This window comes from Nerophis ophidion, linkage group LG19 (assembly GCF_033978795.1).
Source record: "Nerophis ophidion isolate RoL-2023_Sa linkage group LG19, RoL_Noph_v1.0, whole genome shotgun sequence".
NCBI lineage: Eukaryota > Metazoa > Chordata > Actinopteri > Syngnathiformes > Syngnathidae > Nerophis > Nerophis ophidion.
Genome location: NC_084629.1, coordinates 15,820,112 through 15,834,950, shown reverse-complemented (window position 1 = coordinate 15,834,950; position 14,839 = coordinate 15,820,112). Strand labels below are relative to the sequence as shown.

The 14,839-nt window shown below is 41.3% G+C and overlaps 1 protein-coding gene across 3 annotated transcripts in view; it reads right to left on the bottom strand.

Annotated features, from left to right (window-relative positions):
• Positions 1-14,839, bottom strand: part of LOC133538058 (rho guanine nucleotide exchange factor 7-like) — a 67,511-nt gene that overhangs the window by 40,006 nt on the left and 12,666 nt on the right. For all 3 annotated transcript variants that reach the window (XM_061879322.1, XM_061879321.1, XM_061879320.1), the window contains exon 2: positions 14,478-14,561. In XM_061879322.1, coding sequence (XP_061735306.1) covers positions 14,478-14,561 — 84 coding nt within the window. The remainder of the gene's footprint in view (positions 1-14,477; positions 14,562-14,839) is intronic.

Here is a 14,839-nt window from a genome sequence, read left to right as displayed (position 1 = left end):
GATGTAAAATAAACACATTTTTAGGCGTTATAATGGATGACAAAATTAACTGCAAGTCTTGTGTAAAAAATATACAACATAAGGTGGAAATTAATATTTATATAATGAATAAAGCCAAATATGTACTTGACAAACAAAACAAAAAAAATCACTCCATATTCCCTACTGCTCGCTCCTGTTACCATCCGTCCATCCATCCATTTTCTACCGCTTATTCCCTTTTTGGGGTTGCGGGGGGCGCTGGCGCCTATCTCAGCTACAATCGGGCAGGCGGGGTACACCCTGGACAAGTCGCCACCTCATTGCAGGGCCAACACAGATAGACAGACAACATTCACACTCACATTCACACGCTAGGGCCAATTTAGTGTTGCCAATCAACCTATCCCCAGGTGCATGTCTTTGGAAGTGTTACCATATCCGAGTTATTGTGTAGAAATATGGGGAAATAACTACAAAAGTACACTTCATTCAGTAACTGTGCTACAAAAGGTCAGTTAGAATAAAATATATCAATCAATCAATCAATGTTTACTTTTATAGCCCTAAATCACTAGTGTCTCAAAGGGCTGCACAAGCCACAATGACATCCTCGGCTCAGATCCCACATCAAGGCAAAACTCTAACACTGGGATAACAATGAGAAACCTTGGAGGGGACCGCAGATGTGGATCTAGCATAATATTGTGAGAGTCTAGTCCATACTGGATCTAACATAATAGTGAGAGTCCATACATAATGTTTGACATGGAGAACATTAGAAACACTTTATTTATTAAATCAAAAATATTGAAATTCAACGATTTGGTGCCTTTGTTTTACAGCTAAAAGTAATCACAAGGCAAACGAAAACCTGCTACCTAAGAACGAACAACAATTCTTCTCAACAATCGAGGAGAAATATAAGCTCAGAGAAAAATCTAATTTCAAACATCTGTATGCACGTACAACAACACTTAAAACCTTCAGCATATCAGTATGTGGTATTCAATTATGGAATAGATTAAGAAAACAAGTTAATCGATGTACTAATGTGTTCCAGTTTAAGAGGCTGCTCAAACTAAAAGTGTTTACAAAGTATATGGAAGAAGAATTTTGATGAACATCTTGAAATTATTGAAATGAGATATTATTCATGTCATTATGTGAAGCATGACTGGCTTCATTTTTAATAAAACTGTTGTAATTCATTTATTTAAATTGTGTTACAAAACGAAAACAGGAAGTGAATATTCGCTACTTAATTGCTATGAATTGGAAAAGGGGTAGGATTAAAGAAGCTTGGCTTCTTTGTACTCCTTTTCGACCATGTTGTAAAGAGAAATGTAAATATGTAAACTATATGATGTATCACTTGTAATTGCATACATGTTCAAAATCAATTTAAACCACACCAAACATTTAACAACACACCAAGAGTTACTAAATATAAGATGTGCCTGTATTCTTAAATTGACGGTCCAGAGATTTATAATCGATACGAACCAGTGAGTGACAAGCAGTCGTGGTAGGCTGAGTTTTTTGTCCACTAAGCTGTGTTATTACAGTATTTTCTGTGTGATTCCTGTCATTCTAACCATTTTCTTGAGGAAGCATCACTGAATTTGCACATTCCCTGATCAAATGCAGTAGAAAAATCGGTACAGACATCATTGATTGTATCACTGATGATGACGGCCTCTTTCTGGAAGCACTGGTTATTTCGCTTATGTAATACCGAAGATGAGCACTGACTGAGATTGGAGTCTGTATTCGTCTTACGCTCTGATTGCTGATATGCCTCAAGGTGGCGTGCGGATGTGGCTTTGTGTTTTCACGAGTGTGACATTGCAGGAGTTTATACTGTATATGTGTGCGTGTGTTTTCGCAAACTGAAAGTGCAAAACCCGTAAGAAAGTTCCCCATTCAGCTTGTTAGCTTTAAGGCGTGTTGGCCAGCATCTGTCATTTTATAAGGCCCACCATTGAGACTGGAAGAAGACATGTTGGGAACTGACCCAAAGAACAACAACAAACTACCCTGTCCACATTACCATCCATCCATCCATCCATTTTCTACCGCTTATTTCCTTTTGGGGTCACGGGGGGGCGCTGGTGCCTTTCTCGGCTACAATCGGGCGGAAGGCGGTGTACACCCTGGACAAGTCACCACCTCATCACAGGGCCAACACAGATAGACAGACAACATTCACACACTAGGGCCAATTTAGTGTTGCCAATCAACCTATCCCCAGGTGTATGTCTTTGGAGGTGGGAGGAAGCCGGAGTACCCAGAGGGAACCCACGCAGTCACGGGGAGAACATGCAAACTCCACACAGAAAGATCCCGAGCCCCGGATTGAATCCAGGACTACTCAGGACCTTCGTATTGTGAGGCAGACGCTCTAACCCCTGTACCACCGTGCTACCCTGTCCACTTTACCATGTAAGAAAAACAGTTGGCCATTTTTATGGAAGATGTTCAGTTACGTTTTCTGTCTAATGATCATGGTTTTATTTGTTTTGGGTCATAATCGTACTTAGCAAGTTACATCAACGCAGTGTTTTTCAACCTTTTTTCAGCCAAGGCACAGTTTTTGCGTTGAAAAAATCCAGAGGCACATCACCAAAAATCATAAAAAAACAAAGTTCAGTTGACAGTAAAAAGTCATTGTCGCAATTGTTGGATATGAATTCAAACCATAACTAAACATGTATCACTATAGCTCTTGTCTCAAAGTAGCTGTACTGTCACGAGCTGTCACATCACAACGTGACTTATTTTGAGTTTTTTGCTGTTTTCCTTTGTGTAGTGTTTTAGTTCTTGTCTTGCGCTCCTATTTTGGTGGCTTTTTCCCTTTTTTGAAAATTTCCTGTAAGAGTTTCATGTCTTCCTTTGAGCGATATTTCCCGCATCTACTTTGTTTTAGCAATCAAGAATATTTCAGTTGTTTTTATCCTTCTTTGTGGGAACATTGTTGATTGTCATGTCATGTTCGGATGTACATTGTGGACGCTGTCTTTGCTCCACAGTAAGTCTTTGCGGACATCCAGCATTCTGTTTTTATTTACTTTGTAGCCAGTTCAGTTTTAGTTTCATTCTGCATAGCCTTCTCTGAGCTTCGATGCCTTTTTCTTATGGGCACTCAACTTTTGTTTATTTTTGGTTTAAGCATTAGATTTTTGACCTGCACCCTGCCTCCCGCTGTGCCCGACATCTACAAAGCAATTAGCAACCTGCTGCCACCTACTGATATGGAAAAGTATAACATGGTTATTCTGTCGAGCTCTAGACAGCACTGACACTCAACAACAACACATAATTTGCAGACTTTGCAAAAAATATTTCAACCCAACTAGTGAACTTAGAAAATTTCTCGCGGCACTGGTCTGGATCAGTGTTTTTCAACCACTGTACTGCGGCACACTAGTGCAGTGTTTTACAACCTTTTTGGAGCCATGGCACATTTTTGTACATTGAAAAAATGCGGAAGCACACCACCAGCAGAAAACATCAAAAATGTAAACTCTGTGGTTGATATTGAGAGTAAAAACTCATTGTTGCAATTGTTGGATATGAGTTCAATGTCTTCATTTGAGCGATATTTCCCGCATTTACTTTGTTTTAGCAATCAAGAATATTTCAGTTGTTTTTATCCCTCTTTGTAGTTACATTGTTGATTGTCATGTCATGTTCGGATGTACATTGTGGATGCCGTCTTTGCTCCACTGTAAGTCTTTGCTGTCATCCAGTATTCTGTATTCGTTTACTTTGTAGCCAGTCATGCATCACTATAGCTCTTGTCTCAACGTAGGTGTACTGTCACATCAAACCTTGATTTATTTGGAGTTTTTTGGTGTTTTCCTGTGTGTAGTGTCTTGCGCTCCTATTTTGGTGGCTTTTGCTGTTTGTTGGCATTTTCCTGTAGCAGTTTCATGTCTTCCTTTGAGCGCTATTCCCCACACCTGCTTTGTTTTAGCAATCAAGACTATTTCAGTTGTGCGGATGCTATCCTTTGTGTGAAAATTGTTGATTGTCATGTCATGTACGGATGTACTTTGTAGACGCCGTCTGCTCCACATGCAGTAAGTCTTTGCGGTCGTCCAGCATTCTGTTTTTGTTTATTTTGTAGCCAGTTTAGTTTTAGTTTCATTTTCCATAGCCATCCCTAAACTTCAATGCCTTTTTAGGTGCACTAGCCGTTTGTTTATTTTTGGTTCAAGCATTAGATATGACATTTACAAAGCAATTAGCTACCTGCTGCCAACTATTGATATGGAGGAGTATTATGTAGTTACTCTGCGAAGCTCTTAATTTGCAGATTATAATTACTGGTTTACGTAAAAATATTCTTTACCCAAATAGGTGAAATTACATAATCTCCCACGGCACACCAGACTGTATCTCACGGCACAGTGGTTGAAAAACACTGCATTAAGGATTGCCACATGAATGCCCAACTCAACATCATGTCCAAAAATGAGTAGGAATAATCAGTTTTTATAATCACACCCCTTTGCCATGTCTCAGAAATTACTGATATTGTGTTTAAATCCTGTCTTTAAGTGTCCGGGAGGAACAGAAAAAGTGTATCAAAAAATATTGCTTTTGCACAATGACGTAAAATGGAAAAGAAAGGAGAAAAAGGTGTTTGAAAAATAAATAGGTGAAATAAAATTCCAAGCAAAAAAAAAAAGTTAAAATGAAAGAAAAGGCTATAAAAAAGGCTGAAAGAGCTCGCATTAGACAGATGGATACAAGAGTGTCATGACGGCCTGAGGTTACTATTCCCACGGGACGCCTTTCTCCTGGCAAACACAGCAGTAGAGATGGGAATCGAAAATCGGTTCTTTTTCAGAACCAGTTTCCAGTGTATCAATTCCTTGGAATTGCTTGCCATTTTTTTTAAACGATTGACTTAACAATTGTTTGCGGGTGGGAAAACGTAATCACGTAACGTATTTTCAGTGCCTCACAAGTGAATAGTGCGCAAATAACAGGCTATATGTAATTTATGAACATAGATATTTTAATTTCCGAACAAATATTACTTGTATTTATTGTCACGTTAGGGCTGGGCAATATGGCCTTTTTTTAATATCTCGATATTTTTAGGCCATATCGCGATACACGATGTATATCTCGATATTTTGCCTTAGCCTTGAATTAACACTTGATGCATATAATCACAACAGTATGATGATTCTATGTGTCTACATGAAAAGATTCATACTACATTAACATATGCTCATTTAAAACTTTCATGCAGAGAGGGAAATCACAACTAAGTCAATTGACCAAAACCGTATTTGTTAAACAGTTATTAAGCAGTGGCACAAACATTCACCTCATTTCATTTCACCATGAATTGATTTACTTTTTATTTATTTTGTAGTAGTACTAGAAACTTCCTAGTTCATTTACGGCATGGGTGTCAAACTCTGGCCCGCGGGCCAAATTTGGCCTGCCGTGTAATTTCATTTGGCCCTTGAGGTAATATCAAATTAAGATTAGAGCTGGCCTGCCGGTATTATACAGCGGCGATGCCTCTGTAACACTGCATTCACCGTTGATACTCATACTTGCCAACCCTCACGATTTTCCCGGGAGACTCCCAAAGTTCAGTGCCCCTCCCGAAAATCTCCCGGGGCAACCATTCTTCCGAATTTCTCCCGATTTCCACCCGGACAACAATATTGGGGGCGTGCCTTGAAGGCACTGCCTTTAGCGTCCTCTACAGCCTGTCGTCACGTCCGCTTTTCCGCCATACAAACAGCGTGCCGGTCCAGTCACATAATATATGCTGCTTTAACACACACAAGTGAATGCAAGGCATACTTGATCAACAGCCATAAGGGTCACACTGAGGGTGGCCGTATAAACAACTTTAACACTTTTACAAATATGCGCCACACTGTGAAGCCACACCAAACAAGAATGACAAACACATTTCGGGAGAACATCCGCACCGTAGCACAACATAAACTCAACAGAACAAATACCCAGAACCCCTTGCAGCACTAACTCTTCCGGGACGCTACAATATACAGCCCCGCTACCACAAAACCCCGCTACCCCAATTTTTATTTACATTTTATTTGATATGCCATTGATATTTTTTACTCATTATTATAATTTGAAACTCGATTTTGTATGTGACTATAAAGCTACATAAGCCTTGCTTGTTTAATATTCAATGCAAAACTTGTTTGGGTCCCTATTAAAAGGTTAATTTCTTCAACCTTGGCCCGCGGCTTTGTTCAGTTTTAAATTTTGGCCCACTCTGTATTTGAGTTTGACACCCCTGATTTACGGAATCCGGTCAATTTCCTTTATTTTTATTTTATCCATGATGTTAAGGTTACTTTGGTAAAGAGGTTATACTTGTATAGCGCTTTTCTACCTTTTTTAAGAATTCAAAGCACTTTGACACCATTTCCACATTCACCCATTCAAACACACACATTCACACACTGATGGCGGGAGCTGACATGCAAAGCGCTAACCAGGACCCATCAGGAGCAAGTGTGAAGTGTCTGGCTCAAGGACACAACGGACGTGACTAGGATGGTAAAAGGTGGGGATTGAACCAGTAACCCTCAGATTGCTGGCACGGCCACTCTCCCAACTTTGCCACGCCGTCACCACTTTGGGGACTCATTGGGGCCTGTGCACATTTACACTGGAGTCTGATAAAGAGTAAATTTTACTTACAGTGTAAACAGCTGGAAAAAAATCCGATTTCCCAAAAAATCTGATTTGGGTCACTTTGGCCTGCAGTGTAAACGTAATGTATGTTAGCACTATTATTTGTTGTATTGAAAATAAGGCCTTCTCATTCAGATGAGCATGACTAGAGAAAGATTCTGGTTCCAAGGCTGGCAGTACTAGTGTTAGTCCACATCTGCAGCTCCACGAATTCCACCGAGCAGTGACTAAGTTGGTGGTCAAAGACTTACAAACAGCAGTAGACAATCTTTTTTTTTTAAAGTAGGTGAATGTTCAATTGTAGTCAGAAAAAATGTTTTACTCCCACCAGGTTTTCATAGTCATTTTCTATTTTACAGATGTAATTCAAACAATTTCAATATTGTGTAAAATTTCATTCATGTCAGCAATAAAGCCAGCTATTATATGATATAAATTCATCAGATGCAAATTGATATATGTCAAGTTTTTATCATAATTGTACTGATCATGGCTTACACTTTTTGAAACCCCACATTTTCCGAGCATTTCAAAATGTAAGCCATAATCATCAAAAATATAGTAAATAAAGGCTTGCCATATCTCACTCTGCATATAATGAGTTAATATCACGTTACTAAATGTTATATACTTATTTAATTTACAAGTTTTGTTTTGTTAAATTCTATGAAATAATATTTATTTCTTATACCGAGTACATATATTTTTTAAATATATTGTTTTCTCTTCTACATATGTGCCCTTTTAAGACCTCACTGTTTGCTTTGTAAGGTGTTATCGCTTAACTATACAAAATGTGTACTAATCCAACTTTTTGGTAAATTTTTTCCCAAATAAGAATAGATAAGAGAACCGTAAAAAGACCGAATCAAAAGCGGAATTGAAAAAAATCGAACCAATTCACATTTCTAAACAGCAGTGTCTGTTAAGTAAGAGGAGCCAGAGGTCACAAACAAAACATGTCCAAACCGCTGAAGCTAAGCGTATATTAGCGTGTCACAGTTTCTGGTCTCTGTAGCTCCAGTCAAGCTACCTGGGGTCAGCGCCAGCAGCCCCAATTCACTCTGGAGAAGATCCAGCTTGGCTTTACAGATGGCCAAGTCCCAAACTACAAGTAATCCTGCTCAGTCTACTTCAATCACAGAAAAACTAAACTAATGTAGTTGAACATGCTGACACTTGCACGCACAAACAAATCACTCGAAGGGTACATATCACAGGATGTTTAAAAACCAAAGAATTCAATCGAATGAACCTCATGGCTTCTGTTTCCACTGCAGGTTTTGTACTGCTCTAATTTGGGTTTTTTGAAAGTGCATGAGAAAGTAGAAATGAATATGTAATCTCTCTGACTACACGGTCATACTAAATGTATTGCACAACAAAGCAGCAACGAAACCAACATGTACTGTAATAGGACTAAGGAAGAAACCAGCATCAAAGTTAAAGTGCCACTGATAGTTACACACACACTAGGTGTGGTGAAATTACCCTCTGCATTTTATCCTTCCCCTTGTTCCACCTCTAGGGAGATGAGGTGAGCAGTGAGCAGCAGCGGTGGCCGCGCTCGGGAATCATTTTGGTGATTTTACCTCCAATTCCAACCCTTGACGCTGTGTGCCAAGCAGGGAGGTAGCGGATCCCATTTTTTATAGTCTTTGGTATGACTCGCCCGGGGTTTGAACTCACAACCTACCGATCTCAGGGTTGACACTTTAACCACAAGGCCTGCTTGTTGGTACCTGTATTTGTGTATTTGGGATCGACATAAGGGCGGTTATTGTGAAATCAAACCATGGTGGCACGGCAAAGATATTTATGAAACAATCTTGCAAAATTTGCCGTTTGGAATTTGAGATGATTGTGGCGTATTTTGCCAGAGTTACGTCAGCGAATATCTTCATTTATGGTACAGCTTTAACAAAAGAGCTTTGCGTCAGGTCGCAATTGTTATTTAATTGTAATTCAAAGCTGTAGTCAATACGCTCCTTATTTTTCTCAAACCTCTTGTTGTGGGGCAGACTGGCTCATACATGCATTCACCACTGCTGCCATTCCTAATACAAAGAAGCGTATAGTTCAAACTAAATCGGTCAATAGACTTCCTATGGAAACACTAAAAACTAAAGATGGGGTGGAGAAGACGATGTCAAAGTGGAGCTGTGTAAATAAGAGCGCCCACAAAAAGGCACATCCTTAAAAGAGCTTGAAAATATTCTGTAAAAAATTATCTAGGCAATATTTTGACCAAAGGACCACCATTACATGGTATGTAGACCACAACAGACCACAAAAAATCATAATATGACCCCTTCGAAGCACGAGGTAAGCACATTATTCATAATACATCAATTGCAACTTTTGTCATCTTTTAGAGTTCATAAAAAAGGGTGGTTACCTGCAGCCACAGCTGTCAATGTCAGGTTTTTTTTTTTTTTTACCAATTTGTGATCCCGCCAACAACAGGAGACTCAGACATTAATTAAATTGAAGCATTAAATGGTGGATTTATTGCATTTGCGACAGATGGAAATACAGACATATAACCCACAATTGGCCTTGACAAACACACTTCTTAATTTCCAACACAATGTCACTTGCCTCTTACTGCTAAAGGGCATGTTTCATTCGCTCAATTTCTCCCGTTCCATCTCTCGTTGGCAGTCGAGAGGAGCGGCGCTCGCTGTCAAACACTGACTTGCATTGTCAAGAGGAGAGGGTGGTTCAATGACCCCCGTGTTCTGCCTTACAGTGCACACAGTCCCCAAGGCAGCCTTAACTGAAGGGGGGCCAGGACAGAAGGGGTTTTGGGGGCTCCCCTCAAAACCTAAAAAAAAACCCCCCCACACGAACCACCGCCCCAAAAACACACTTTGAAAAAAAATGTATGTGAGTGTGAATTCTTGTCTCTCTATCAGTGTTGGCCCTGCGATGAGGTGGTGACTTGTCATGGGTATACCTTGCTTTCCGCCCGAGTGCAGCTTGGATAAGCTCTAGCCCCATCACACAACTCCGAAAGAGACAAGCGGTAGAAAATGGATAGATGAGTCAATTTTACTCTATCAAACAGCAACAGTGCAAAAATATTATCCATTTTTACAAAAATGTCGGTGTGCCGTCGGAGATGATCTAATTTCAACTATTTGGGTTAAAAATATTTTTGGCAAACTGCAAATGTGTTGTTGTTACCGTATTTCCTTGAATTGCCGCCGGGCATGTAATATGCGCCTGCCTTGAACTACTGCCCAGTCAAACTTGCTTCCCAAAATTATTAGCGCATGCTTACTATTACCACCGGGTCAAATTCGTGACGTCACGAGTGACGCTTCCCCTGTCGTCATTTTCAAAATGGCGGAGGCAGCAGGGGACTTTTACCACTCAAAATGCCATTATGACCCATTTCACAAAGACAATGGCCTAGTGGTTAGAGTGTCCGCCTTGAAATTGGTAGGCTGTGAGTTCAAACACCGGTCGAGTCATACCAAAGACGATAAAAATGGGACCCATTGGCACTCAGCATCAAGGGTCGGAATTGGGAGTTAAATCCCAAAATGATTCCCGGGTGCGGCACCGCTGCTGCCCACTGCTCCCCTCACCTCCCAGGGGGTGAACAAGGGTGAGGAGTCAAATGCAGAGGACAAATTTCACCACACATAGTGTGTGTGTGACAAGCATTGGTACTTTAACTTTAACTTAAAGGCCTACTGAAACCCACTATTACCAACCACGCAGTCTGATAGTTTATATATCAATGATGAAATATTAACATTGCAACACATGCCAATACGGCCTTTTTAGTTTACTAAATTGCAATTTTAAATTTCCTGCGAAGTGTCCTGTTGAAAACGTCGCGGTATGATGACGCGTGCGTTCGACGTCACCGGTTGTAGCGGACATTTTTTTTCAGCCCGATCCAAGCTATAAGTAGTCTGCTTTAATCGCATAATTAAACAGTATTCTGGACATCTGTGTTGCTGAATATTTTGCAATTTGTTCAATTAATAATGGAGAAGTCAAAGTAGAAAGATGGAGGTGGGAAGCGGTGTATTGCAGCTGCCTTTAGCAACACAAACACAGCCGGTGTTTCCTAGTTTAAAATTCCCGAAGGTGAAGCTTTACTATGGAACAGAGCGGTCAAGCGAACATGGTTCCCGACCACATTTCAACCAGCAGGTTTCGGTGAGAAAAAATTGTGGTAATAAGTCGGCTCTTACCGTAGTTGAGAGCGGAGCTTGCGTCCTCCTGCAGCTGCGTGGCTTCCCTCAGCGACACTGGCGGTCACCACACCGGTGGCCACATCCCTCTGACTTTCAGGTACCATATAATCTCACTAAAACACTAGTAACACAATAAGCAGATGAGGGATTTTCCAGAATTATCCTAGTAAATGTGTCCAATAACATCCGAATCGCTCTAACAGCCCTCGCCTTTTTTTAATTTTATTTTGTTTCTACTTTTTTTTTTCTAGTCCTTCACTCTATCTATCCTCATCCACAAATCTTTCATCCTCGCTCAAATTAATGGGGAAATTGTCACTTTCTCGGTCTGAATCGCTCTAGCTGCTGGTGTCCATGATTGTAAACAATGTGAGGAGCTCCACAACCAGTGACGTCATGCGCACATCGTCTGCTACTTCCGGTACAGGCAAGGCTTTTTTATTAGCGACCAAAAGTTGCAAACTTTTTCGTCGATGTTCTCTACTAACTCCTTTCAGCAAAAATATGGCAATATCGCGAAATGATCAAGTATGACACATAGAATGGACCTGCTATCCCCGTTTAAATAAGAAAATCTAATTTCAGTAGGCCTTTTATGGGTGACAACAAGGGCAGCACGGTGATTAGAGGGGTTAGTGCATGTGCCTCACAATACGAAGGTCCTGAGCAATCCTAGGTTCAATCCTGGGCTCGGGATCTTTCACTCCATCCAGCTGTATAATCACTCCCCATACAGCAATAGATAATATCCGTCTATTACCTAACACCTTCTATGTCAGCTACTTCTCTTTGTTTTTAATGTCTATATTATTTTTCTGCTGGATTTACTCTCTTTTTTATGATGGGGCTGCCACATATACTGTAATATTGTACATAGTAATTGGTATATATTGTATATATGTTATAGACATATTATATCTGTATATATAATATACTGTACACATATTAAGTATATATTGTATATATTCGCAGATATGTTTTTTTTTACATTGTTATATCTAGTCTATTTATACCTGCATTGTCCTTTCCATCCTTACACTTTCCATCATTGTAACTGAGCTACTGTGTTGAACAATTTCCCTTGTGGATCATTAAAGTTTGTCAATTCTAAGTCTTTCTGTGTGGAGTTTGCATGTTCTCCCCGTGACTGCGTGGGTTCCCTTCAGGTACTACGGCTTCCTCCCACCTCCCAAGACATGCACCTGGGGATAGGTTGATTGGCAACACTAAATTGGCCCGAGTGTGTGAATGTGAGTATGAATGTTGTCTGTCTATCTGTGTTGGTCCTGCGATAAGATGGCGACTTGTCCAGGGTGTACGCTGCCTTCCGCCCGAATGCAGCTGAGATGGGCTCCAGCGACCCCCCCGTGACCCCAAAAGGGTTACAGGACACTGGTGGAGGACTTTGTCACGTGGTGTGGAAAGAACCACCTCCAGCTTAATGTGACGAAGACCAAGGAACTGGTTGTGGACCTGGGAAGGAGGAGGAGTACTTCAGCGACCCCTGTTTCCATCAGGGGGGTCGATGTGGACATGGTAGAGGATTCTAAATACCTCGGTGTACACATGGACAACAAGCTGAATGGGTCAAAACACGCTGAGGCCCTCTACAAGAAGGGACACAGCCGCCTCTACTTCCTCAGGAGGCTAGGATCCTTCAACGTCTGTACAAAGATGTTGAAGATGTTTTACGAGTCGGTGGTGGCGGGCGCTTTCTTGTATGCCGTGGCTTGCTGGGGAAGCGGGCTGAGAGTGAGGGACGCAAACAGACTGGACAAGTTGGTAGAGAAGACCAGTAATGTGGTGGGACAGGAGCTGGACTCCCTGGCGGTGGTGTCAGAGAGGAGAAGTCTAGCAAAACTCCTAGGCATTATGGATAACACCTCCCACCCACTACACTCGGACCTTGCAGAGTGAATGAGCACGTTCAGTGGAAGGCTCAGACTCCCTAAATGCAACACGGAACGACACAGGAGGTCCTACATACCGACAGCCATCAGACTGTATAATGCATATGTTCCTTCTTGACTGCACTTAAATGTTGAATATATGTGGAACAGTGGTTCTTAACTTTGTTGGAGATACCGAACCCCATTAGTTTCATATGCGCATTCACCGAACCCTTGTAAGTGAAAAATAAAAATGTTTATTTTTTTTTCTAATTCAAGACAGTTATGTGTTTTTGGTAACACTTTAGTAAGGAGAACATTTTCTTAGTAAAAAAGACTTAATTGAGAGGTTTTTGGACACTAGGGGAACATATTCTAAGTAACAAAGACTTAATTCGGAGTTATTTGGTTAGGGTTAGGGTGAGAGGGTTAGGGTTATAACGAGGCCATGCCGAATAAGGCGTTAATAAGTACTTAATAATGACTAGTTAAGAGCCAATATGTTACTAATTTGCATGTTAATAAGCAACTAATTAACGGTTAATATGTCCCCCATACTAAAGTGTTATGTTTTTTTACTGGTGCACATAATGAACCGTGCATGAACATCACCTTGTTCAAAGAACAAAACCGACACTAAACCCACACTAGACTACATATGCTCACAACAAATTACACACCTCCAAATCAGTGTGACTTCTGCTGTTGCCGTATCCGTAATACGCCGATACGAATAGGTTTTTATTGAGATGATGAGTCGGGTGTGTTTTCACCTCTGCCGAACCCCTAAGGCCGACTCACCGAACCCCTAGGGTTCGATCGAATCCAGGTTAAGAACCACTGATGTAGAATATATTTATACTATTCATATATTATATATATGATATATGTTATATATTATGGCTTCACAGTGTCAGAGGGGTTAGTGCGTCTGCCTCACAATACGAAGGTCCTGCAGTCCTGGGTTCAATTCCAGGCTGAGGATCTTTCTGTGTGGAGTTTGCATGTTCGCCCCGTGAATGCGTGGGTTCCCTCCGGTTACTCCGGCTTCCTACCACTTCCAAAGACATGCACCTGGGAATAGGTTGATTGGCAACACTAAATTCTCCCTAGTGTGTGAATGTGAGTGTGAATGTTGTCTGTCTATCTGTGTTGGCCCTGCGATGAGGTGGCGACTTGTCCAGGGTGTACACCGCCTTCCGCCCGATTGTAGCTGAGCTAGGCGCCAGCAACTCCGAAAGGGAATAAGCGGTAGAAAATGGATGGATGTTATATATTATTATTATTGTCTATTGTGAGCGAACTGTGGTGCTGAATTTCCCACAGGGATCAATAAAGTACTTTCTATTCTACTCTAGAAGGGACAAGCGGTAAAAAATGGATGAATGGGTGACAACAAAACCACGCATGAGCACAAATATTTGCATTGATTAGTAACCCCAAGCGCTTTTGCACATGTAAATCCAAACGTGCGGCGGGAAAGGAGCGACAAGTCCATCATATTTAAGCCCATCCAAATGATTCATGTATCAGCGGGCGATGGGGGAATGCTGCCCCGCTGCAGCCTCACTCCTCCTCCCCCTGCCAGCGGGCTTCTCTCCATGAAACCTTTGTTTCACAACTCTCCACTTAGCTTTGGTGTAAACGTAACGCTGTAAATACGATGACTATTACCCACTCTTACCTCGACACGGAAAGATGTACAGCCTTTGACGAACTCCTTTATGTTGCTCAGGCACTCGCCGTCGTTCTTCGGCTCCTGGTAGATCTGAAAGGACGAGGAGGAGGAGAGCCAAATATTAGCGACACATTTCCACTTCTCCGCTTCGGGTTCTTGCTTCCTTTGCCTTCTTTGTGTTCTTAATAACCTTCCGGGGTAAACTTCAAACGTGTAAAGTGAAAAAATCATCCGCAACAACGCAGCGGACAGAGCTCGAGTGTGTGTTTGTGACACCCCGGAAGGCTGCACTCCAATCCCGCTATGGGCTCATGGAGGAGAGGTTGGAGTGTGGGTTTCTACACCGGATATGACGTCACCAAGATGGC